Source organism: Perca fluviatilis, chromosome 3 (assembly GCF_010015445.1).
Source record: "Perca fluviatilis chromosome 3, GENO_Pfluv_1.0, whole genome shotgun sequence".
Lineage (NCBI taxonomy): Eukaryota > Metazoa > Chordata > Actinopteri > Perciformes > Percidae > Perca > Perca fluviatilis.
Window position 1 is genome coordinate 33362812 of NC_053114.1, and position 27500 is coordinate 33390311.

The 27500-nt window shown below is 40.6% G+C and overlaps 1 protein-coding gene across 3 annotated transcripts; it reads right to left on the minus strand.

The window, feature by feature from the left end:
* On the minus strand, window positions 1-27500 carry LOC120556151 (ras-specific guanine nucleotide-releasing factor 1-like). 3 transcript variants are annotated; one of them, XM_039795561.1, is made up of 27 exons: window positions 26747-27500; window positions 20558-20664; window positions 18830-18977; window positions 17894-17986; window positions 16045-16298; window positions 15836-15915; window positions 15176-15369; window positions 14130-14239; window positions 13794-13912; window positions 12922-13082; window positions 12442-12505; window positions 11338-11480; window positions 11002-11084; window positions 10251-10499; window positions 7526-7899; window positions 6902-7018; window positions 4658-4828; window positions 3906-4012; window positions 3665-3777; window positions 3027-3087; window positions 2807-2913; window positions 2575-2659; window positions 2199-2396; window positions 1188-1267; window positions 952-1069; window positions 794-862; window positions 1-352 (listed from the first exon to the last, which is right to left on the minus strand). In XM_039795561.1, exons 1-27 carry the CDS (start codon window positions 27020-27022, stop codon window positions 260-262), a joined length of 3774 nt encoding a protein of 1257 aa, XP_039651495.1. In that variant the 5' UTR covers window positions 27023-27500; the 3' UTR covers window positions 1-259. The 3 variants fall into 3 exon arrangements, with proteins under 3 accessions (XP_039651495.1, XP_039651497.1, XP_039651496.1); XM_039795563.1 differs by lacking the exons at window positions 20558-20664; window positions 26747-27500 and adding an exon at window positions 19150-19204 and having other exon boundaries at window positions 3-352; XM_039795562.1 differs by lacking the exons at window positions 20558-20664; window positions 26747-27500 and adding an exon at window positions 19096-19145 and having other exon boundaries at window positions 4-352.

The window sequence follows — 27500 nt, forward strand, 5'->3', positions numbered from 1 at the left end:
GAGATGGGGGATGACACGCAGCAAAGGGCCTTAGGTCGGATTCGAACCCGGGCCGCTAGAGGTCACCCCTCTTTTTATATATATTTAATGAGCATTGTTGGACGGAGCCTGAGATCCAAGATTTTCATTGCCAACAACTGCTTCTCTGGAAATAATGCAATAAATAACTTGAAACTTGATCAATATGAGGTTTGATAGAGAGAGAGAGAGAGAGAGAGAGAGAGAGAGAGAGAGAGAGAGAGAGAGAGAGAGATCCTCTTCATGATGAAGTTTTGGGCTCGATTCTTAGAGATGCGTCGTAAAGGCTCTCCTCATCCAGGGCTGAACTGCTGTCCAGCAAGTACTTTGCAACCTATAGCAATAGTGAACATAGACAAAACTCAAAATGAGTGTCCCAAGATGCCATATATATCTGAAACAAACTGAAATGTAAGCTGTATACTCAAAAAGAAACAACTCCCATTAAGCAAATATACAATTAATGTTGTCTTTATCATTGTCAGATCGTCACAGGCAATCACGGACTAGCAATCAAAGATACACATTATTCCCAGTAGTTTGTGGATCATACATTTAAACATTGCCTCCTACATGCCACCACTTTATTCTTGTTAAATAGAAAAATATACAATAAATCTGTTTATTTTTACAATTTAATTGGAAAATGTTGAGTATTGTTAAGTCAAATACCTTTTATGGAACAATACAGACATATCAATAGGAAGACTAAAATGATTTTGCTAAAATAGTAAAGTAAAGTAATACAACAATACCGACAAAAAGATAACCTCACCTTTGGTTGATAATCAATCTTGTAAGCCGTTTGCTGAAATTGCCGTATTTCTCTTATAATGTGAGATATCTGAAGACAAATGAAATTAAAACACTATAAGACAGAAGCAATGTAAAAGTGCATGTTATTGTGTGTACTTCAGTACACTGGTGTCCTACCATTCTCATCTTGGAGAAGTTGACCAGGTTATCCTCGGTGTAGTTGGGTGTTCCCTCCTCGATGAAGGCCAGGTCAGTCAGGTACATTCCCAGGTAGGGAACACAGGGAGGGTCACAGCTGAGGACGAGACACATGACAGATATAGAGTTATAGTACGCAAACGTAAAGAGGAATATATAAAACTTCTCCACCACAATGTGTGAGCACAGGAAAGTGAAACGCTCTAAATACTTACTTCTTCAGAGCTTCTCTCAGGTTTTTGAATCGCCCCTCTGATGACACCAGCTTCTGTAACTTGTCGATCACAGTCTTTGTCTAGAAGATGGAAAAGCAAAACTGTTATTACCAGCAGGCAAAAATGTAATGGAAATCTTCTCAATCTTTATTAAAGTTTTATGAACTGAGGACAATTCTATTCAAAATTACAAATATGAGGCTCTCTAAGAGGAAGTTGTCTTCCCTTCATTTTGTTTCATTTACAAAATTCCCTGTTTAAATTTTTTAAAGTTATTTGAAAAAAATTTAAGTTATTTGAAAAAAAAATTAAAGTTTGAATTACTCACTATGGCTAGAGGAAAAAAGCTAAAGTATAGTTTGCCATTTGGGGAATTGAGTAGATCGATACTATTTTCACTATTTTTACTAGGTTCCGGCGTAGACGCAGAGGGGTCTGCTGGGGTCTGCGGGGCTACGCCGTCGATTTTACGCACGACTATAAAATGGCCTTTACTGTCACTAACACCCACCCCCTACCCCAACCATCTTGTTGGTGATTGGCTGGAGTGGTTTGTTGTATTTTGGTGCCTATCCTGTGCCTCTAGTGTTTGTTTGACGTTTACGACCCCTGTGTTGTCTCCCGAGATCGGGCATTTTCACAGTATATTCAGGGGGCACGATTTGAGACAAAAATGAAGTCGTGCTGAAACCACGCAGGAATTCCTAGTGCACCTTTAAAAACGACAAGTTGGAATTTTATGGGGAGTTGTGTGCTGGAGCGATATCTGGGAGTCTCCGCTGGTTGCTTGGCAACCTCACAGTGGCAACAAAACTCCAAGAAGTTACTGCCAGAAAGCATTATACTGTATTTGGTAGTGTACAAACATTAGAGTGGTATCAAACTCCTCAAACTATTCCCTTAGGGCCAGCTGAACTTGATTGTGATTACTTGAACAATTAAGCTACAACCTGAAAGTGTTGCACCCAGTTAACTTCACCGTTGGAAGAAAATGTCAGAAATGTCTGATACCTGCTTGGAGACTTTAAGCCAGGTCTTCTTGAGGCGGAAGACGGAGCTGCGGTTGAGAGAGGATGTGATTTCCAGCATGGCGTTGTAGTTGTGGAGGCAGCGACAGATGTCAGCCACTGCCACCCATTTCTCAATCACCCCCACTCGCAGGTTGACATCGTCCCACTGCAGGATCTCTGTGGCGATTCTGTTGCTGATCTGACAAAAAAAGAGAAAAATACGTAGATAGATAGATACATTCTATATCTATCTATCTATCTATCTATCTATCTATCTATCTATCTATCTATCTATCTATCTATCTATCTATCTATCTATCTATCTATCTATAATACACATTTATCTTTTTAATCACAATACCAGACTAAACACATACATCGTTGAAATGCTTGGTTGTTTTCATAATGTAGGGAGTTCTCTCATTCTTGTCATTCTTCATCCAGCCTTGACCAAAGAACTCCCTGCAGAAAAAAATATTTTTTTCAAATAATCAACGATGGAAAAACACACCAAAATGCACTTAGATCATTTTTATCGTATAGACCAAGTGCCTGTGTTTGTGCGTTTTGTGTGTGCATGCGCGTACACATGTATGTGTGTGTACTCACTCGTATGGGATGACTTTGAAGACCAGGTGGTCGAGCAGTGTTAGTTGCTCAGCTATCTCCAGGGCAGAGTGGCTCTCAAACGGCTCAGTCTTAGAGTCCTCCATGGCCTGACACAAAGACACATGCAGTGAAAATCATTATCACAACTAAAGCAAAAATCATTTCAAGAAGTAAGAGGGTTTATTTTATACTGAAAGGGCTTTTGTAAGCTTTCTCTCACCATCTGCGTAATCTCTTCCAGCGTGACCTGGTTGTCCCCAGGGTCCTCCTGAGTGAGAGTCCTACATGCAAAAAGAGAAAGGTGTCATTATTTGACAGTTTTGTCCACAATTGTCATTACCTGAGTAGACATAAATAGATTTGACCTGTCCAAAAGTGCCCAACTTGGGTATTGATTACTCCTTATGTTCAGTTTTGGTTACAGGCACTTTTGGCTTCAGCTCCTCTGGTTGATAATGTTTGGTATCAATAGGGCATGCTGACAGGTTGGTTGGATCGCACACCATACTGGCGTTTCACTCTAGTTTTGCCATGCTGTACCATTGTAAAAGCCTGTTCTGTCTCTCCCGGAGGAAGAGAAAACACTAAATGGATATTCAGAAACTGCTACACAGAAGAAAAGAGGAAAGATTTCTATAGTTTATGTAGGTCCACTGTCAGTGTCCATGTACATTCTGTGTAGGTCCACCAGGGACAGATTTAGGCCAGGAACTGTGATCTACCGTATCTCCACTTGCGGTTTTTATTACCATGACTTCAGTTGGCATCAGAAATACTCTTTTCTCTACAGGAAACTGACAAACAGATGTGTCACATATGACTGTATGTGTGATGAAGCGTTGATAACAGAAACCCAACCTGATGATGTTGGCAGCTGCCTTTCTTTCCTGTGTCAGGAGCTCTGGGTCATGCATCACCTCCTCCAGGAAGCCAATTACCCGCATCTTCAGCTCTGTGTTCAACTCAAAGTCCTGAGGACATACACAGAAACAACAGCAGAGTTTGGTTGAAAGTGTTGTTTTTCTTCTGCAAATGCATACAAAAGATATATTGAAACAAAGAAGAAAAAGAAAACGATAGAAGGGAAGGTGAACTTTACCTGCGAGTGTTTGGAGACCCAGTGACGCAGCACATTCAGAACTCTGTTTGTGGCAGCTCTCCTGATAACAAACTCTTTGTCCCCATTCCTCTGGTCTGTAGGAAAACCTGGAACAAAGTGACAGCCAACTAAGTTCCCACACCACAAAGCAATCAGCTGTGTGATGTCACCATTTCCTTTACCTGCATACTGGTTATTTCCTTTACATTTTGTTATTTTGCTTCCAGATATAGAAGAAAACTGTTTATCTGACTATTTAAATAACAGTTTTAATAACAAATGATGTATGTATGTAAATATAAATGCCGTTGCCAGAGTCATATTTGTATCCCATTCCCCCAGACTTTACTCTTGCTGTGCAATGTTTCTAGCTATAACAGTACAAGTACAAAAACTAACAGCATTAGGGATGTGGTGTGGATAACGCCAACATATTACAGTAACCTGACATAAAGGAAACTTGAGGCACTGAAAAAACAAGTAGTTTACAGTTGATCACTTTTCATTAGTTTTGCCACATGCAGCCTAGTTAAATCAATGAAATAAAGGAGGCCACCTTGTGGTAATGAGGCATACAACTGCTTTATGCTTTATGTCACTATTGCAAAATAATCCAACCAGAAATACAAAGTCATAATCAAGGAGTTTTTTTGTAGTGATTAAACTAGATTTGAGCTACTGTTCATTCCATAATAGTCCTCAACAAGCCTCTGTATTGGTCAACAGAAGTAGCATCCCCTCATGTGACTGACCTGTGCTGGCGAGCGACATACGACGGTACTTTTCCTTGGTTGGCGTGCCTTCATTGGCACCAGCAGTGGCAATGGCGAAGGCCGAGGCGGCAGAAAGGGCACTGCGGTTATTGTCCAGCTCCCGGCAAGATGACACCACCATGCCGTTGTTGAAGGAAAACAGGGAAAACTCTACAGGAAGGGAAACAAAACACCAATATTACAACCCTTACAGCATAGATTTTCAACAGGGGGTCCAGGACCCTTAGGGGGTCCTCAGAGTTACTGCAGGGGGGCACCAAGTTATTGTTTAATCATTTAAAAAAGATTTTTTTTCCAAAAATAAAATATGTCTGAAAATATACCAAAACATGAGTCCAACATATTATTAGCAATAATAAATGTTCCTATTTACAGTATGATTTTTTTTTTAATTTACACAACATTGCCTATAGGTAAGATAGCCTGAAGGATTCACTGTGCATATGTTTGTGAATGTTTAACATTAAAACATGATGTATGATTATGTCAATAATTATTCTTTTAATAGCTTAGTATTGTATACACCATAACAGGTATGTATAGTGGTTTTAGGCCACCCTGCACGTTATTGTAGGCCCAGGTTAATATGCAACTCAATTTTATACAATGTGTTAGGGGGTCCCTACTACGTCTCACTTTCAGCTACGGGGTCCTTGGCCTAAAAAACGTTAAAGACCCCTGCCTTACAGTAAACATTTCCGAGCCTCTGACAGGATATCGCTGAAATGGAAAATTAAGGGAGGCTCTTCAGTTAGGTGATTAAAGGTGATTTGATTCCTTATGTGAAGTGCTGTGGATAAATACTGTACAGTATGTGTATATTTAAACAACTTTGTTGACCAGTGGAGGGCAACAGAGAGCTAAAACAGACCCAGCACAGTGTGTCCTGCAGCTCGTGGCAGTGACGGTGTACACTCCACTGTGTCTGCCTCTGCCTCCCTCCTTCACTCCCTCCCTTCCTCTCTGCCTTCCTCTGTTCAGCCGGGGGCGGTTTGGAAGAACATGCACATCGTTGCTAAGGTACAAGGTTTCCTTCCACCTACTCACACAAGGCACTGGCTTCCCTTGTATCCAGCACCGTGGGAAGAGAACACACTGGGGATGAATTGTGCCTGACTACCTACGGGGTGGATGCCCCCTCTCTGTGCGGTACGGGGAGGGCCAGGAGGATGTGGGTGGTTTTTATCAAGACCTTATTTGGCTATAGTTATGTTTGTCATTTTCAAAAAAAAAAAAAGTTTGCTACAGTCCACTGCAGCAGGGTTTATTTAACTCTATGAGAGAATTACTCTTCTAATCTCAACCTCTTTACACCTGTCACGCACAATCTGACTCTGCTGGATGGTCAAAATGGATCTGAAACTCACAACCTTATGCTTAGCTTAACACAAAGATTGTGTAGCAAAATCTGATCACTTATTAACAACATGTTGTGGATTTACTGGGGGTTATGGTTAATTTGTAATCTTTTAAGGTGCTGGTACAGTAGGTGGATGTTTGTTGATTGTGGACAGAGCCAGGCTAGCAATTTCCCCTTGCTTCCAGTCTTTATGCTAAGCAAAGCTAAACAGCAGGTAGCTTCTTATTTACATATATTTGCTGACATGAGACTGGTATCTTCTCATCTAACTCTCTGCAAGAAAGTGAATAAGTTGAACTATGGATTTAAGCTTGATACCTCTGTGTAGTCACTACTACACCGCCACTGCTGGCTCTTGAACAGTAACCTGTATAAAAAGCCAACTGGTGTTACTTCTGCTTCAGGTCTTTTCAGTGCAGTTCCACTGGACAATTGCTCTTTTTAAATTTAATTTCAGTTTAACTGCTCATTTTATATAATGTGGTTTTTAAATCCTCAGCAATCTGCCAGTTGGAATGATTTATTGAAGTGCTCATAGATAATAATAAAATCAGGCCTGTTAAATGTGTTTCGTGTTACTAATTGTTCTTGATATTGACATGATCTGTTATTATTGATTTGATTTTTTCATATTCTAATTTGCCAAGAACCTCCACTGCAAGCACTCTATGTCACTAGCACAGAGCGCTAAGTTACTGTAGTTTGCCAGCTCTTACATTCTTGCCAACTACTTTGTTTTTTAACTGGTGGGATGGGATTCAAAAGTAGATCACAAGATGTTCTAAAAGTGTCTCAGACATAGAGCCGCTTAAACAGAACACTAGGTCACAACACAATGGCGGAGAGACAAAGTCATACTGCACCAGAGTTTTTGGACTTGACGTTCTTGGGTGTTGATGGTGATTTGGGAGGAGACATTTCTGCTTCTGCTTCGTCACTCTGACTTGGCTCCCCATCGCATTCCTCTCTGACACACAGATCTGGACAAAAAAGGTTTTTCACTTTCAAGAGAAAAAAGGCAGCAAAGAAGAAGAAGAATAAATGTATGGGGATAACTGTTGGGTTGGGCTTGGGGGTAGCTAGGAATGGTGAGACTGGGGCAGACAAAAAATGAGCTAAATTCTAAATTCTTTCAGTTTCAGTTTCAGTTTCAGTTTCATTTCATACCATTGTTATTAAAACATTTAAATTGGATTTTAAGTATAAAAAAAACCATAAGAACACATGTACTGCTGTTCTTTTGCTGTTCAAACTCAAAGGATACTGTTTAAATAAGCTGATTATATTTTCTTTTAGACCTCTTACATATGCAAAACATACATCTGTACCACTTTTTAAACTTAATGGGATAGACGGTAAAAGTTGCTCTAGTATGAATAGAGGATACATAAAAGACACGAGCATCACAGTGGGCTTGTAAAAATCCTACCACACTACAAGTGAACCTCATTAAAACTGAGCAAAATCCCTTGGACAGTGATTCTGACCTTGCTTGTTGAGGACAGACTCCTCAGCTTTGCCTTCCGCTTTGGTCTCTCCCTCATCGGGGATTTTGCTGGCCACGGTGCTAGACACATAGAGCTTGTTGATGTCGAGGGTGGTCTTACTGAAGGGTGACATGGTGGAGTGCATGCTTGCATAGCCATTGGGAGAACAGCTGAGTGCAGCCAGGTCCAGGGCTTTGCCCCCTGTGATGATGGGGATGTTGAGCGAAAGCTTGCGACGGCGGTTGGGCGAGGATGTCTTGGTGATGGAGAGAGGAGGAGGGGAAGAGAACTTGCGGCTGACACGCGGCGACGTGGGTGGCTCGCCGTAGAGGAGTTTGTTGCTCTGGCTGCTGGCAAAGAAAAGCTCCAAAGAACTGCAGGAAAAAAGAGAATGAAAGAGAGGAGAAGAAGACAGAAGGATAGACATTAAGAAGAGCATTTCTCACACCTAAAAAAAACACTTTGGGGATTTTGAGTAGTTGTTTCCGGTGACCTGAATAGAAAAGAGAGGATAGGAGAGAAATAGTGATAATGGGAGTGCATGGTGCACTTGGTATCTGTACACAGAAGCAGAGAGGGACCACATTAACCATAGGGCTCTTCGGGAGCTCCTGCCTCTTTTATTTAAGCTACATTGTTTAAGACAGCATCCTCCTTGCACTGAGAGCCACCCCCTCTGAAGGCCTATAAATAGCATGTCAAGTGACAGTGTGGGAGGCACGGGTGCTGCCAACAGCAACCAGCCCAGGGGAGGCCCACAGAGACATGGGGAGAGAGAAACAGAGAGAAAAGGGGAGTCAGAGAGAGAGAGTGAGAGAGAGGAAAAGTGTGAGAAAGAGACAGAGGTGCAGTGCAAAAAAAAGCAGGGGCAACAGTGAGACTGAGAGGGAGGGGGCGAGAGAGGAGCAACATAGTGGATATGGATTCCACCATAGGGCTACTGACTGAGAGTGGGCGAATGGGAAGCCTCCAGCCCTGTATGGTGTTAGCTGCTGCCATGTTGTGTCTCCTCTCCTAAATTTGCAAAACAGCAAAAGAAAGGAGATGAGAATGGTAAAGATGGGAATGGGGAGGCTGGGAGTATAGAGGAAAGGAGGATAAGGGGGAGTCGAAAAGAAAATGAGAAAGTCAAAGCTCGAAAAGCAAAGTGGAGAGTCAAAAAACAACACAAGTAAAGTGTGAAAGAGGAAAAATGAGAAGAGATAATTAAGCAGGAAAAGAGAGAGGAGTAAGACAAAAAGAGGGAAGGAGAGAGGAGGAGAGGAGAGCAGGGTCTGGGTGCAAAACACCACCATCAATTTTTAATACCGTACAGCTGCTGCAGATGATGGGAGAAAGTGAGAGAGAGAGGGAGTGAGAAGTCGAGGAGGGAGGTAGGCAGGGAGGGAGAGAGAAGTTGAGGAGAGAGGGAGAGGGTGGGGTCCTGCAGCAGAGTGAAGGGTTGCCATGGTGACAGCGCAGCGGAGAGAGGAATGGTCAGACTGGTGGAAAGAAAAAGAAAAGTGAGAGAATGGAAAAGGGTAAAAGAGAGGAATGAGAAAAAAGAGGAGGGGTTAGGTAGAGGTGGGTGGATGCAGGACTCAATTAACTGTGATGGTGGACAGAAGACAGAGGAGTGGATGTGTTGGTGTGACCTCTCACTGCCTCTCCTCTAGTCCCTTCTCACCTGGACAGGGTATGATAGCATGATGGGCTGCTTACAGACAGCCCATGTGAGAGCAAACACAAATCCAGACACCGGGGGAAGTCCCACCTTTTCACTGTACCATTACAGCACTGTTGCTGCACCCTCAGGACAAAATGATGTGGAAATGTAAAACTTTGTTCCTTTTTCAGGTGTCACTAGCTACATAGTCTCGCTTTGCCGGATTCTCCTCCAAAGCGTGCTAGAGGAGAGTCTGGCTACTCCACATAGCATTTGTGGATGGGAGGAAAATGTGCTCTGGTTTATTGGCATTTCTTTAAACCAATCACAAATCACAAACGTCTTTGGCGGTGCTAAGCACCGGAGAAAAGCCGTGGTGCCGCTGCAAAAAAGGCTTGGAAGGAACTTGTTTTGGTGGAACGTGTGTACGTTTAAAAGTTGTTTTAGTAATGCAACAGAAAACTCAGATTGGACAGATAGTCTAGCTAGCTGTCTGGATTTACCTCGCAGATATCTGAGAAAAGGTTAACCATAGTCCTCACAAATTGACCAGAGTTTAAAATGCCAAGACAAAGGAAGCCCAAGGCAACGGATATCCGACCTAAATGAGTGATTTTCCGGCGGAAACGGAGCAATCCCTGAAGTGGAACGTCAAGGATATACGACTACTAGCTACATGGATTGGACTAATGAGATCTAGCAGTGTCTTTGTAGCAGTGTTTGCAACTGGTACATCAAAGTTAAAGTTTTTTTTTTTTTTTTTTTATGAACTAGAGCTTACGACGTTCCCACGATCCATAGACATGGAATCAAAACTAAGCATACCGACTATAATGTAAATATGATGTGAAGAAATGTCATCTTGGCATAATAAATGACCAAACAAATAAGACAATGTGTACACACAGAGTAAGCAAAACAAGACATAAAATGTTGGATTCACAACAGAAAGGTGACATCTTTAAACTTTCTCTATTAACCTGCAACTAAAATATGGCAGTGGGGACAATTTCATACCAGTGAGCTCATAAAATCCCTAATTAAACCTCTTGGAATTGCCTCACTCAGGGGATCACTCACCGTGCAGGGATGGCACTGATGGGCTTCTTGTAGATGGTAATGAGCTTGTCCAGCACTACGTCAGCGCTAGTGAAGACGCGGTAGGAGTGGAGGAAGGTGTTCAGGAAGTCGATGGAGAGGAAGCGCAAGTCGGTCAGCCTCTCCAACAAACGCTCCACGCTGGCATAGCGGATCTGCAGCACCTTGCAGGAGTTCATCATCTTGCTGAAGCGGATATCGACATCATCGCAGTACAAGCTGGTGTCCGATCTGCGTTCGGGTTTAACTGAGGTTAGAAATGCAACTCACAGGGATTTAGCTCCCAGTACTTATGCAGCCCACCTCCAGTTAGTACACATTTTTAGTCACATGTGGGTCATTGGGGAGAGCATTAACATTGCTATGGGTTGGGTATATCCCCACTGGGGAAAAAAAACACTTTAAAACCTATGAAATTATCAGTGTGTGTGTGTGTGTGTGTGTGTGTGTGTGTGTGTGTGTGTGTGTGTGAGACCTTGAAAGTGAGGAGATCTTTTAAAATTATACACATGTCTGGTTTTCACTTTGAATGGCTGTTTAAAGGCTAAGGGTTACATTAGGTTAAGGCATGCAGTGATGGTTAGGGTCAGCGCATAGGAATTATGTTATGTCATTGACATGTACAAATGTGTGAATTTGGGCATTTTAATGTATTTGTCATGTATTTATGTAATGCTAATCTCTGTTTGGGCATGTATAATGTATGCATTTCTGCGCGGTAGCAGACTCTCACTTAATCATCTGTGGCACGGAGACTTTACTGTTTTCCTCAAAAGCGTTCATCATCAGACCATTGCAGCGGATGTTGTCTATGCACTGTAAGGCAAGCAGACAGAGAAAAGGGTCTCTGTGAGTATAACAAAGCAAGGGGGTGAGTGAGTTCACAAAAATGTGGACGATACAAGTTTCAACTCCTAATAGCCATAAGAGTTGTTCTATTCTAATCTTGGTAATACCTTTGCAGCGTACAGTCTTAGCTCTAATTTTAGTTGGAGTTCATCTAATGATGCTTAAGTCAAATCAGCATTTCACACTCCTGCTGTCTTATCACACAGGTAAGGACACGTACCTGGCTGATGTCACTTGTCCACGCTGTCTTCTCCTGTCGGGATGAAGCCACCAGGATGATGGTGTAGGGCTGGACGTCTTTCGGCTCTACCATCACTTTAAAATCCAGATGCTCTGTGTCCTGCCCACTCCTCTCCCCTTTGGCTGCAGGGCACAAATTCAACAACCTTCATTTTAGTATGACAGGAAAAAATATATATATACTGAGAGCAAACACCATAAGAAGAAAGAGGAACTTAAAAAACAACAGAAATGACAAAATAAGAAAAATAAATTACACTTTAGCTAAGTTCAGTAATTGTTTTCTTTTTTATGTTGACTTATACAGTACATTCGGAATTATTTAACATCAAATGTCTGAAAGAGCCTGAAAATTAATAAAAACACCATCCTATGAGAATCTATCTATGAGTATCAAAAACCTGCCTTTACATTGAATGAAAGCATTCTCCTTCTGAAGATTAAATCCTTGAAATCATTTAAAGGCCGCAGCAGATATGTGTTTTCCATCTGCAGCCTCTAATTTAGAAAGAGTGGCATGGAAGCACAACACTATTAATCACAATGATCCATTGTGGTTTCTTGATTGAATCCTGTGAAACCAGTCAACAATTATGAATGTGATTGTTTTGGTTGAATTTGATGGTGGTGAATCAAGAAATATTCTACAGCTACAGCTCTCTCTGGATAGTCATGTAAACAGGATTATTATGGAGAATTGTCAGTCTTTGCACCCAAAGGGCTCAAAAAAAACTTCACTCATCAGAAAAGGAATGTAACATGTTATTTATCTGCAGTTTATTAAACTGAATTATTGTAAATGCTCACTTTTTGCTATCCCCCACACAACAGTTTCTATGGGAATGAAAGGTAGAAATGATGCAAGGGCTCGGTCTCAGGGTAACATTAGGGAAATGCTCTGCACAAAATGGTACAATTACAATTTTGATCCCTGACTGTTATACGGTTTGTCTTTGGTAAATTTGCAATTATTCAGAGAATTGAGCTATATTAACAGAAATACTCCATAGCTTTATGTTTCAACTACTACATACAGTACATACTTAATAAAAAAACATATTAAGAAACATTTAAAGTAGCTTACACTCATCATCTGTCCCTTCTGGCTCCTCCATCAGTGTGCAGTCAATGAGAGAGACCACTCCATTCTGTAACAGGGTTAAAAGGTCACATACAGTTTGTAGACTGTGGAGGCGTCTGTATGCTTTTAAGGAAATCTTAACAAATGCTGCTGAAAAAGGTGTTGACTTTGCTAATGTCTCCACCAGGGCCATCTAAAATCTGGGTCAATGTTATGATTTGATTAGATATTAAAATACTTTTTGGAGAAAAGAAGATAAATTAGATGATTATTATCTTATGTATATATCATATTATACTTGATAATTATATATATATATATATATATATATATATATATATATATATATATATATATATATATAAATAAGTTCTATCAGTTTAGAAAAGGTTTGATTAATTTTACAGGACAATTTAAGAAAAGTTTACCTCAATTTATTGTATTTTTTTGTATCAGGTCCTCTTAATTACAATCCTACTGTACCTTAGTGATGTGAAGTTTTCCACCGGAGCCTCGGGTACAAATGATGAGATGTTTGGAGAAGAGGAAACACTGTCTCTCTCCTTCCTTCTTCAGAGACAGAGAGCCCAGTCGGCCTCTCGTGATCTTTCCTTTCTCGCTCATCGGGATCTGGATCAGGGAACCTGTGGAGTGTCAGCATCACCCATGCACGCACAGGCACGCACGCACGCACACACACACACACACACACACACACACACACACACACACACACACACACACACACACACATTAAATTTGACTTCAACCTTGATCTCATAATTAGTGTTTAACCTGCGAAAGCCATTTATTGGAATAATTTAATGATGTGTGCATCAGTAATAATTTTTTTCACGTCTGCAGAGATAGAGGAAGGTGTCGAACATCTTGGTGAGAGTACATGTGACGCATCAGAACAGACAAGGCTGCAGAAGAGATGTGTGAGTATGGTTATTTAATGTATGTAGAAGAATAATTATTTAATTGTAATACATTCATACTTTTGTCAGTGTGACAACTATGTCCACTGCAGCACTACAGCACTGTGGAGTAAGGTCTGGCAATGGGAGACTACAGCGGTATCAACAGTGATGTGTTAACTTACTGACATACATACAAAAAGTGCTTTTGATATGAGGTCCTCTGGAAAGCTGTGTGCAGTCACATAGGCTAAGCTAGCTGCTGGATGGTCAGTAAATCCCTCCAAAATGTCAGGCTTGTTAAACCACAACATCTGGTTTTCTATTTCTACCAAATGTTAAATACAAAAAATGTGAGGTGTGGGTTTGTTTAAAAGTACCTTTGACAGAGCTGGGCTGAGTAACACAAGTAAAGTCACGAAAGTGCTTACTTACCTTGCCTAACAAATGTCTGACTGGTGTCCAGCAGAACTTCACAACCCTCCACAATCATCCGCTCAATAGCTAGGTTCTTCCTGATGTTCTCCGTCTCACTCACCTCATCGTGCATGATTCTGAAAGGACAGAATGAATTCAGGTACTTCACAGTTAAAGCTGTATGTTCAATTCCTTGACAAAAGAGTATCCCTCCACAAAATCACTACATTAATCTGATCGACATCTCTGTATTAATTTACACACACTGAGTTCCTTTGAGTTGTAACATATAATGTAGCACAATGTACAATATATTTTCAATTGCTTTGATTGATTGGCTGAAAGTAGATTTACCTGGAAAGTTCCTCCAGTTTTGACTTAGCGTAGTCTAAACTGTTTCTCTCTACATGCTCATGGGGGGTGTGAGCCAGCAACTCATGCAGCGTCAGGATGTAACGAGGGATCTGAGAGAGAAAAGAGAAAGATGTTTGACACACTTATTGAAATTGGTATCTTTAACATTTTAGTGTTAACATGTACACAAAAGATGTCAAGCTTTTTAGAAAGCAGCGTCAAGCATCTTGACTCTAATGGCATTGGACTGGAAATGTGAAGCCTGAAAGACAGAAAGCTTATCTCGTTTACCAGAGAGCTAGACACTTTTGTTCACTTTCACCATAAAACACTATATTTCCTTTATTACCACAACATACTCTTTTATATCTTACCTTCAAACATGACTCTCAGCAGCATTGTTCTGCTGATAATGTAGCTTTAAAATACCCAAATTGTTATGTAAAAGTGCTACAACTGTTTGCATGTCATCTCATTACTGAAGATTTCTATGGGGACATAACACAGTGGTCCAATTCTTATAATTATTAACTTCTTTATAACAGCCAAAAGTTGGAAAGATAATTCATTGATGCACTTTGGCGTTTAATGTTACACCTGTTGCCCTGACGAGGGAGCCACAATTAAACATCAACAGTTTATACTTAAATGCCATCTTTCAGAAATCACTGGTCCAGTTTAGACCAAGCCAGAATAACTGTTATAGAATTCAAAGTCAGAAATGTGAAAATGTGAAAAGCCACAGTTGTTGCATCAGATGTGTAGGAAGGCTCTGGATTGATTTATAATACTAACATAAATCTTGCTGTTTACCTACAGCTAATCCAAGGTTGGTTAATTCAGGTACAATACTGCCTATGATAAATATATTTACCACATGGTTGTTGGAGCACTAAGCTGTGGAGCTGTATTATTCTTTCAAAAGGAAGTAAGGTATATGTGTATGCACATAAAACTGTGTACTTTATAAGCTTAATAAGTGCCACAGAATAATTTATGAAACGGTGTGAGGACTGAGTAATAATACTGCAGCCCTGAACTCTAACCTGAAACATGGGGTAAGTGAGAAAGGTCTCCAGTGTCCTCTCCTCACAGTCGGGCTTGGCCTCATACTGCTTCAGCAGCTTGTCGAAGTCTCGGTTCTGTTTGCAGTGGGCCAGGATCTGCAGGCTGTACTGGTGGTTCCTCACAAACTCCTGGTAGATGTTCAGCATGGGCAGCAAGATGTCAAACAGGTCCGCTGTAAAGAGATATCTTCATGAATATATGCAACATGTTTTGTTGACTTCATTCATGAAGTACATTTCCTAAATCATAAAAGATTGTATCTAACAAAGATAGAGACACAAACAGCAAATGAGGAAGAGCTAAAAACATAGGCTACTTTATTTTAATCATTCTCCATGAAAAAGAGTCAGTTGCTCTATATTTGTAAAACTTTCGGCAAACACCTACATTCAAAAAGTGAAGTGAATTTTGAGAACATTGTTCTCAAGAAAAAGACTTTCTGTTCAGTTTTTTTTAAATATGATTTTTGCCTGCCGTGAGTGCCACAAGCCAATTCTCCATTATACTGGTGTATATAAGTATACACCATATATATATTTAGTTATATGGTTGCAGAAGTCTCACAGGTAGATATCTCAAAAAGTCTGCAATATCTTTGTTTTTTATGTGCGATTTTATGTTGAACTGTGTGCCCTTACCCAGCACCAGTGTCGGCCAGCTGGCTATCCGGGCCTTCAGGCCCTGGTAGAAGATCTGATGGAGGAACATGATGGTCTCACTGATAAAACAAATAAGCAAAATGGTGGTCATCAGCTATTGCTCTATTGTTCTCCCTCTCTTGTTCACAACTGTTGCTCCCACTACGCCAAGTCACACCACAATCACTACCAGTCTCACCACCAGCCACCTGTTAAGGAAGATGCTGCTGACATCATCGTGAGTAATGGGCGGCTTCTTGGAGCTGGCGGCCATGCGGAGCGGTCGCAGGAAGTTGTTGACCAAGATGTGGAGTTGCTGGACGTATTCAGCCTCGGCCTCCAGCATGCTAAACACCACCTGGTTCCTCTTCCTCATGCTTTCAGCGTGGGGTGAACGGATGTAGTCCTGGATAATGGTTTTCCACTTCCTGCGGCAAATCCAACCTCTTAGGAAACTCTGGACCTGTGATAAAAAAAGGTTAGCACACAAAAGTTAAGGTACCTTTTGTATGTGTGTGTGTGCTTATACACACAGAAATAAGTATTTAGTCCTCCAACTTATTCTGCACCTTTGGTAAACATTTGGAGATACTTACTTTTAGGACAGCCATGATATGTTAATATACTGTACAGTATTACATTTAAAATAAGTGATCTGGGAAAGTGGATTCCAATAGAGTCACATAACATTTTAGTATTTCATTTAGTTTATTTATGTATTTAGTTCATTAACTGTTTAAGACAATTAGCATTTTACATTAAGCATCATTAGATAGCAATACCCTGTCACTGTACATAGTCCTTCCTGGTAGTAAATGTAAAGATTTAGTGAAGAGGAAGGCACACCTTAAGTCAAGTCAGACTCAGATCCATATCTTGAAGACAATATCTGTCACTGCTATGAATACAAGCTAAAGCTGGTTCTGGTTTAGGTGTGTTAGCGGCAAAATAATTCCTGGTGTTTGTACTTTAACATGCATTCATTGATTTTTTTGGTCACTTGGGGGCAGCACAACAAGCTGTAAACACTACAGTGACACAATGACTACCTTATACAGCTGCAACGGAGAACGTGCTTGCAAACAGTTGCCTGTTTACACATCCTGCAGACATTCATTTACGAGTTGTGTTTCTGCTGACCTGAAAAATTCATTCTCCTTTACACTCTGTTCTCACCAACTCCTGAAAACAGTATCTCCTTCTTTAGTTGGTAAATGTTCCACCAGATAGTTGCTAACTTTATCTATCTATCTATCTATCTATCTATCTATCTATCTATCTATCTATCTATCTATCTATCTATCTATCTATCTATCTATCTATCTATCTATCTATCTATCTATCTATCTATTTGTTATTGGGTGTGTGAATACAGGCAATCTACAATCTACAAATTCAGACAGGTGCTTCGGAGAGTAACACCATTTGCCTGAAGATTGTCTTGTACTGAAACTTAATAGTACTGCCTACTATTAAATTTTAAATAATGTTTGCAAGTTAGATAGTGTGCGGGAGTTTTCTTTGCAAATGTGTGAGTACAGCTACCTGCTGCAGCTGGAAATAATGGTTGTTGAGCATTGAGAGTGAACCAATACAGAAAAGGTGTGGCCCGGCAAAAACTAAAACACTGAGCTCAAAGATACTAAAACGCTCTGCAGAGCAAAAGGGTAACTTCAGAATCAGGTGATAATAATATGTAGGTTTGTTACCGTAGCGTTAAAGTAACTACTTTACAAACTCTCCAACCCTATTAAGGAGCAGGCAGCTGCTTAAGTAGAGCTGAAGACAGAACATGCTAGTGGTTGTAGTGGATGAGGAGCTCCCTGCTGTAAATGTGAGTGTGAGCTTCCCTGAATAAATTAAGGTTAAAAATAAAACCTGCAGGTGCCCAGAGATGATGTAGTTGTTTCATAAACCACATGTATCCCTGCTGGAACAGGTCAAACTTTCCCTTCCTCCTTCCTACTTGGTCTTCATCTTTGCTTTTTTTCTTGATAAAGAATGAAGAGTCGGCTTTCTCCTTTAAAACTGCACAGCACCAAAGCAGTCAGATCTCACCTTTTTGATCTTCTTAATCTCGGTGTCATCTTCACTGGGAGGTACCTCTGGATTTGACTGGATCTTTTCATTGTCCTTGAGCAGTCCAGCGATCTGAAATCCAACACAAATCAAACATTGCATTGACTGAGTGGGCAGAGACGAGTACCTCACACTGTATGCATCTATAATCCTACTCGTAATCTTGGTTCATATCATATTCTCTCACCGCGCTTTGTGTTTTTATTATGATTATGAATGCTTTATTCAGAGTATTTTCTTTACTTGGTTTTTGTTCAACTTTGTTACCGTCCGTTCACTGGTTTCAAAGAATTCATGTATGAACACACTGTACCAGCTACATCAAAGTTATTTTATTCAACCCTGTTTCATTTACTCTCCATTAGACTGACACAGTATGTGAATAGGAATAGACCAGAGAAAAACAGCTTTTAAATACAGTAATAAAGGACTGAAATTGAACAAAACAACCCAAAAGCCATTACTACTAGGCCTACATGTTTTAGCCATGAAAAGTGAGACAGTTCATTATCATTCTGTGGTGCCGGCTGCGGTATCAGGTACAATAGAAGTTGATTCATGCATATTGAAAACATTCAATTCAATTGGAGATAGCCATTAGCACATTAAAGAGAGGTGCATTTGATCTAGTTTAGACTGAATAATCAGGATACAAAACACTCCACAGTATTGCAGAGCCTCTAACAAGGACATCCCGGGGGTGCTGCAAGCTGTGATGCTCGCCATGAACTCACAAAATTGTGGTTTGGAATCTGGGTCTTGACCTTTGTCCATTGCCCTTTCTGTCTTTATACTCTGTGCCTGACTACTTTCACTTCCATCGTTACTCTCTCTGTCTCTCCACTGTGTGCATACAGTAACACAAAATACACACACTCACAGGTATTACTAGCATGAAATTACAAGACAGGTTACCTCTGATTTTAGCCGCTCTATCTCGATTTCCCCATCCTCTATCTGTTGTCGAAGTTGCTTGGCAACCGTTTTCTCCGTCTCCACTATTTGGAGTAGATGAAGATACTTCTGCATGAGGGTCTCATGCTCTGTAGCCAGGTTCCTGTAACTGTACAGACACACACAGAGACATTGTAAGGACCTCATTAACGTATGTTTCATGGGCTCTCCATTGACGTATCAAAGCAAAAGCAGACTTCTAAACAGCATATGTATGAACCACAGACCTTACGTCCGCACCGAGCACAGGCACTTACACAACCAATTCTTCAAATACTTACGGGCTTAGCAAACCATGTGCAAAAGCTGCTTCTGCATGAGCAATAATGCTGAGCATTACCCAGTTGAACAAAAGGGTTTTAGTTTAATTTGATCGCAAAACAGCTCGTTAAAGTGGAATGTGCTGAAATAAATAAGTGGTAAAAAAGAAACTTAAAGCATTAGAATAGGACGTCAGAAAAGCACCTTTATAAAAGCACTATAATGATTTGCAAATACAGATCTTCATTGCCCTGCTGTGTATTACATGCTGACATTTACAGTGATTGTCACTTGGCTTTCATGATCCTTATTTGTCTCTGAATCTTAAGGGGGCATTTACAAACTTCTGGAACTCTATTCTCAGATTTGTGATCCTACAGGGATTTGAGTGAGAATCTGAAGCCTGGCAGAATATATAGGAAAGGACATCGTGGTTGTTTACATTCGGTTGTAGTCCTTAACATCCTAGTCATCTTAATGAGACTTTTGAAGCTAACACCCCACGCTAGCATGGGGTGGCAACACAAAAGGAAATATGTTGACCAATTTCCAATACTGGAGCCTAAATGCAGCTTATTGATGTTGACTAATTAGCATGCAACAATTAAAGTTCATATGTAAAACAACTGTAATTTACATGATTCATTGATTAAGAAGGAATTGAAATAATACGTACAGTGTTTATAAGTTGATGTAGTTACAGAATATTTACAAAATGTCTGTGGATAATTTAAAATGCATAAAATCTCATTTATATTACACATAAACTAGCTAATTAGCTAGCTGACATTGACACTGACATTAGCAGTGCAGGTTTCCACGGTGAATGTTTGTTTGTAAGTTAGATAAGAAGGAAACTGCAGCAGGAAAACTAATGTGGCTGTTGTTCTGTGGCTCTTGTGTTGTGTAGATGCTGTCTGACACAGTGTCACTGGTTTATGCACGATTTGATTGGCTGTATCGAAATAAACTCCCCATCTATGTAGACGAATAGCAGATATTCTGTCGAATTAAAACTAGGAGGAGCCATTATGAAACCAAAAAAACATAAAATACACATGTTTCTCTATTGGTTTCTGATTTTAATATATCCAGGGCAGATATGTATACCGTAACAGATAAAACCATTTTGATGCTGTTAAGGGAAAACATTGTATCTCCAGTTTTGATGATATTTCAATAAATTTAAAAAATGACACGCTAATCTATGGGTTGGTACAGTTTTTCAACTCGATAAGCTCTAAAAACCCTTTCAATTTCCTACATAACAGGATACACACATACACACACACACACACACACACACACACACACACACACACACACACACACACACACACACACACACATTCTCAATAAAATCTTCATCCTCAGAACATCCTCGGCTAAATGTGTGTATGTAGGTGAGAGGTCATGTGTGAGAAGTACCTGGCCTGTATGATGGCAGCCACCCACTCATCACAGTCCTTGACGTCCTCCGTGCGCAGCTCCAAAGCCTTTTGGTTGTCATGATTGAACGTGACCGTAAAGTAGTACTGAAAATCGGCATGATAGAAAGAGTCAAAGATTTGCTCAGCATATAACGAGACAATCAGAATACATATTGAAGGGTTTTACATCTTTCACTAAAACCCTTCAATATGTACAGTACAATGTTTCTTTGATGATCTGCGGAAAAACCTATGGAAGGGAAAACCTTGCACGATTCGTCATCGCTGACTGCCTTTTTCTTAAACCTGCATTTTGTTGATATTAAAGTTGTATGTATAAACACATGCGTCCCCGTGTGTGAATGAGTAGGAGAGGGACCCGAAGAGAAAAGTCTTGAGAGATTCATTATACAGCCTCTGTGCATTCTGCCTGTAACCTGGCAACTCACCTCTGAATTGGTGGAAGCCTCTCAACTGACGCCGTGTTTTGTTTTGCGTTGTCCCACTGGCTGCACTTTAGTGACAAACACCTCTGCGTCCTCACCCGTTTTTATTCCCTCACCAATTATCTCCGGTGAGCCTTAAAGGTTCAGTTATGGCAATTATGGCAAATGCATGTGGAATTGTTTTCTAATAGGCTTATCAGATAATATCCTCAAATCAACAAAGTGGTGGTCATTGCAATAATAGTACAGCCTTTTTGTGGTAGAAACACATTGAATTATATAACACTGTGCATTGTAAATAGAACCACACAAATCCAATATATTGGATTTTTCATCCCTCCCAAATGCCAAGAGCAAATCATTTGTGAAGGGGAGTAATGTTCCTTATTTCCTGATGAGCAGCAGAATGGTCCTTTGTCAATAATGTGCTTCCCATCTCCTGCTTTCTGTGAACTGGTATGTCAAGCCTTTTAGGCAGCTGTATTTAGCTCCAAGTCACCACATTTTTTGCCACAGAGACATTATCTCCCACTAAGTGAGACATCGTAGCCCGTAGTATATTGTTGTTTAAAATCTATGAAAAAAAGTTATTGAATTTCACCTGGAAGAGAGAAAAGATTAAACACATTTACTTATGTAATCATTATGATAATAGTGGTTTCCAATTTTATCTCTAAAAAAACGTTCCGATCCTTTTTGCCAATTATTGTTCCAAAGAGTGTTCTTTTCTTTTAAACTTTTTTGCTATTATACATATGTATATCAAGTGGCAACTTCCGGGCCTGAAATGTAAAGCCAATGCAGAAGTGCCTCAACCCTGCATTCTATCTAATTTCCAGCAGGGGGCGACTACACTAGCTCAAACAAAAGAAATGGAACCTAATTCTCACTTGATTTACTACCTCAGTAAAAAACAATTCTAATCCCTAGTCTAGTCCCATATTTTTTAGAAAATAAAACTTTGGAACATTTTGGTCCCCTAAAAATGTCTTGTTCAGTGTTTTGCTGGCACCTTGCCAACCAAAGCTAGCAAGCTAGTGCTAACATTAGCTGGTAACTTAATGGAAGGTTTGCCGATTTTCAAAGCAGATGAACAGCAACAGTGCCCGCCCGCAGTTCCCCGTTTACCTGCCGGCAAAACTCAGTCGTATTGTTGAGAATTACTGTGATTACTTTACAGTGGCCATAGTCATGCTGTTTTATAAAACAATTTGCTGTATAACTTACACTTAAAGATTATACTATACATTCATGAAAAGGTTCAAAGAAATCTATATAAAATCACCCAAAACAATAGACAAGTATATAAGTGGAACAAATAAAACTGTTAAAGCAAAACCATATCAAGCATTTCCACTTCACTCCTCCTCTACCCCTCATCACCTCACATTTCTCATATGCCCATATTTGCTGTACTTGCTAAGTGAAGCACAATGCCGAGGCATGTTGTTGCACATTTCGTTGGCCCCTTCAAATGCACTTTTTCAGATGCAAATAGGGGTTGCCATAGTAACTGTGGGCTTAAACGTAGCTCGCCTTCTAAATGGGGAATAAGAACATTTAAAAAGTAGAACACTCCAAAGAATACAATGAGAATGGAGAGACAGACGGAGAGGGAGGGAGAGAAAGATCTTTTGCCTTCTTGAGGAATGAGGGCTATAAAAAGCACTGTAGCCCTGCAAGGTGGCAGTTGGTTTGGCATCTATTCGCTGCATTGTCCCTCTCCCTGTCACAGACAGATAAGATCCAGTAGTTGCCCTGCCATTCCTCCTGCAGCTCTGACACACACACACACACACACACACATAGGATACATGCACACACACCACTGACACACTCAACAGGAATCTGTTGTAATCTGCATATGTAACAGGTTTATGTCAGAAATCTCAGACCTCTGCAGTCTGTTCATTGACTCGAGGGTCATTATTTGTTTTTCCAGAGTGGGAAAAGTGAAAAGGAAATCTGCATGCCCCTCAGACACCTGGAGCATTAATTACTCTTTCTGTCCTCATTTCACCTTTTATAGATCGACATCAGCGTATGCAGGAGGACACAGTGAGGCAAATACAGACTTCAAGCCATGCACAGAGTCCTGCAAGATGTCCAGATGTGTGGAGACATACAGACATGTACACTGGCATGATTGACTGCACACTCTTACACATGAAAAGCACGTATTTGTGCAAAATACACATCCAAATTTTATACATGCGTGCACAAAACTTAAAACCCCCACACAAAAAACACATACTGAGAGAATTTATTTCTGACACATATTATGTAAAGGGACACGTGCTGAACAGAAGACTGTGATATGCTAATTGAAGGCTTTCAAATTCATTTAATTCACTGTTGAAATAAATTCACTGGAGCAGCCTGCACAAACAGCTGTCATCATAGATGTCACTGAGTCCATTTTTTATCCCTAGTATAGAGCTCTTGTCCTAACACGGTTTAAGTTAATAGGCTTGACGGTGAGCAGTTTTTAAGTTTAATAGTTTATGCTATGAGAGTGACCAAGAAGTTCTCATAACTAAATTACAAAGTTGGTCGTTTAGTGCCTTCCAAAACAATCCATATGACAGTATGGTCTTCTAAATTTTAGGCTATACTTGGTAAAAAAGACAAATGTCTTGGTAGTTAAATTCCACATGGCTGCAAAATATTGCTTGTTAGGAAAATGACAAACAACCAGTGGGTTTTTTTTTTCCTGCTGAGGACTGTAATCCCAAAAACCTAAATTTGACTCTGTTACAGAAAAAAAAGATGTCTAGGGTAAAATAAACTTGTTCTGAATCGTCAGGCTTCTGCTGGCACATCTGTATGGCGCCCTCTTGGTGACACTGATACTAATCCTGACAGCTCTGCCAACAAAGAGCAGAGAGCAAGTGTTTGAAGAACATGACGTGACAGCAGAGTTCAGTACCATGGACAGCGACACCAGGTACAGCTAATGAAAACAGACATACAAAACCTGCAGGAGCCACCGCACAATAGTCACTTATAATGAATTTATGCTGCGTCTATCCTTTATTTGTCATTCATACAGTCTTCAGACATATAACTATTATAACTCATGATTGGGTTCCTAACCAGACAACCTACAGTAAGATGGTAAATTGACATTACTAAGAAGCACAATAATTCCAACAGATTCAAGATTGTGTAAAGGTAAAGGTTTAGTCTGACAGTATAGCATCCAAATTCTGTTCATGCAAATATCATTATACAATGTTTAAAATACAGATATTTTAGCTATTATTAAATGAGAACTGCCAACGTATGGTGCATGTTCAATCAACATAGGTAAGGATAGATATGAAATGTTTGATATGATTTTGGTCATGTCCAGGTAGAAGTTGAAGATGTATTGTAGCACTCAGTACATTGACATGTTCTTCTACAGAATCAAAGTTCTAGTTGTCTAAAATTGGACAGATTTTAAGGAGTACCTTAATCTTGCACTGAAAGTTAATTTAAACAGGTTTTGGAAAATAAACCTGCTCTGAACACCTATGAAACAGAATAATGTCGGCACCCATATTAGTCTGTTTGTCTTTCCAAATCTACGATGGCCTAGGGGTTAAGGGGTATGTTCCTGGTCATGAACTACAATGCCCCCAGTTCCTGGGTGGCCAGGGTCCTCTGTTGCATCCATAAAAGGACAAAAAAGATTATCAAAGAAAGACAAAACACTCCAATGCCATGAAACAAACATGGTGTGTGACAACTCATTCTCACACTGAACTCATAAAATAGGGACGCTTGGGCAATGGCTGTCAGCGTCATATACAACGCAAAAAGCGTCCTTCAGCATGTGTGTAGAATGCACCAGGGAGAGCAGCAGCTACACTGTGCTTGAAGATGATGTAGCATTAAGACCGACAATGGTAGCGAGGAGTATGAAAGCCCGAAAATCCGCATAGGGAGGTTGGTTGGGGAGGTGGATGGGTCAAACAACACAGGACTTTCACCCAGGAGACTGGGGTTGGTGTCCTGCGTGTCACGTTTCCTAAACCTAACTGTTGCTTTCTTCTTTTACTAAACCAAACTGTCCCGTTCTTCTTTTCCTTAACCCAACTGTCCCGTTCTTCTTTTCCTTAACCCAACTGTCCCGTTTTTGTCCCGCCTGTCATGGAAACGTACCTTTTTATAAGCCCACCCATGACCTTTTCCTTAAGGTAACTGCATTGAAAGTGACACCAATAGTCCCGACCAAGCACGTTTAGATAAAGCGTGTTTAGATACGATGCTAAAGGAGACTTTTAGCGTCAATAACAACGCCAAAGGCACCTGACCAAGCGTCCGTATTTTACGCGATGGGAGTGAAAATGTGTCGCGTGTGATAGTTTACAAAATTAAACTTTGTTGCTTTTTATTGGTTGTGTCAGTTTTGTTTTACAGGCATGGTATATAGTGTGAATATAAAGTGTAACCTGTCTGTGAGCCCTAAAGTCCAGGTTTTCCTACTGTGAAAACACATACATACACTGCCAAATTACACATGTTAATGGCTTTGGTGGAAAACACTGCCTTATGAAAGAAGGTTATGAGGACTGAAAATATAAAATGACTAATCACTTTGACTTTTGACTTCAATTCTTTATGGGCTCTGCTGCAGAAAAAGACTGCAGCTGGCAGAGCAGATTTCAGAAGGTGACTGCAGTCATAGCTCACAGCAGCTTGACCACTTTTCTGCCTCTTAAATGCTTTTATGCCAGGTTTATTCCTTCGAGCAGCAGCCTTACTAACCCCTCAAAACTGTTTCTCTCCATGCTTTTACTGAGATTATTTCTGACCCTGTCACACTGGCATTAAAAAAACAAACAAAAAAAACTGAGGAAACTGTGTAGCCCTCACACATGTTAATCCATGGCACTAAATGCCACATGAATTAAAACAAATGGGGGATGTACTGAGAAACAAAAGCATACATTGGACATCATTTGTGTTTCATTGATGGCTGTCGTTAACAAGCCCATGATAATGAGAGAACTATCAAATGAACCAAGCCGCTATGAACCGGGGAGAGCAGTTGCCAAGGTAGGATGCTATTAATATCAAGACAAGGAATTAAATCAATACGTCAAAACGACAGGGAAGGGGCAGCTCTCCTCCGCAAGATGGCAACCTGCAAAGTTTGGAGGCTGTTTTAAGTTTACTCCCTACATATGAGCTGCAATCCCTGAACATTTGAGATGTCTAAAAATACATTCTCTTATATAAAAAAAAATAAAAATGTGCTGCAACAAATATTAGGATGATACAAGGAAATAGACAAAAGTAAACTAGTTCCCGTGTTTGCAAGGTTTCACAGACAATTGCATTTATCCTGTCAACTTTAAACCACAGTATTTTTTTTTTTATTATTGACGAGTTACCTTTGAGGCATGCTGTGAGGCTATTTAAGGGCCGAATCAAGACAATCAATCAGTTAATGACGCCATTGCGTAACACCGAACGTCAAGTGAACATCTCTGGGACATTGTTTGCGTAATAAATAGGCTAGATGTTGGGATAAAAACAGCAACTGTGTCGTTTGCGATTTTGCTGCGCTTACAGAATAGCCCCTCTTGTAATTGTTGCTTTCACTGACAGCCACATTGATGAAAGCAAGTTTCTCCCATCAGGAGAAACACAACAGGCAGCATTGATGAGTGCGTCCGTTCAGTGAGACGGATTTACATTAACAGTGTCAGTCTGTCTTATGGGAGCTCCCCGTGCGATCGATATCTTACCTGCTTCTCTAAGCATTCCTTCGCTGAGAGAGATGGTTTCGGTGACGGTGCCCTGTCACAAACACATCCCTCCAACAGGTACAGTCCGGAGGGGCGTGAGCTGGAGTCGTTCTCAAAATAAAATAGCATATTCTGCAACAAAGCGAACCACTTTGAATGCCATTTTGTGTTGTCTGAGCTTTTCTTACTCAGGCAACCTCGCCTCGTCCCATCCTTCTTCGCCAAAAGAGCCAGATAGGTGATGTGGCCATCATTGAGTCTCAAACCTTTCTGCATTTTGGCTGTGAATCCGAGAGGATCTGCGGGGATGCCTGCGGACTCTTACATGTTCTTCTTCTCAGCACCTCCGAAACACAGTCAGACTTGGTGGGCAGCAGCCCACTCCCGTGTGCCCATCCACAGTTGCCACACTAATGCCTGCAACGGCGAAAGAAATACAAAAGAAGAAGAAAAGGATGCACATACAGTATAGTCAAAGTTACGCATTCAAATGCAGTAATTCCACGCTGTGAGCATACTACAACAACCCCCGACGCCGTCTCAGAGAAGCCTTCTTCGTGAGCCCGAATCGCTCATCATCAGGACTGAGGTGTCCCCGTGCATAGCCTACACACGCGCACACACAGCATCCTGTTCTGTTCTCACAGAGGGAGGAAGCGCAGTCACGTGAGCCGTCCCCGGAGCAGCAGATTTCAGCACCTTGGACAGAAACTCCGGGAGCCAGAGACGCAGCTTCTTCATGTGGAGAATCCCA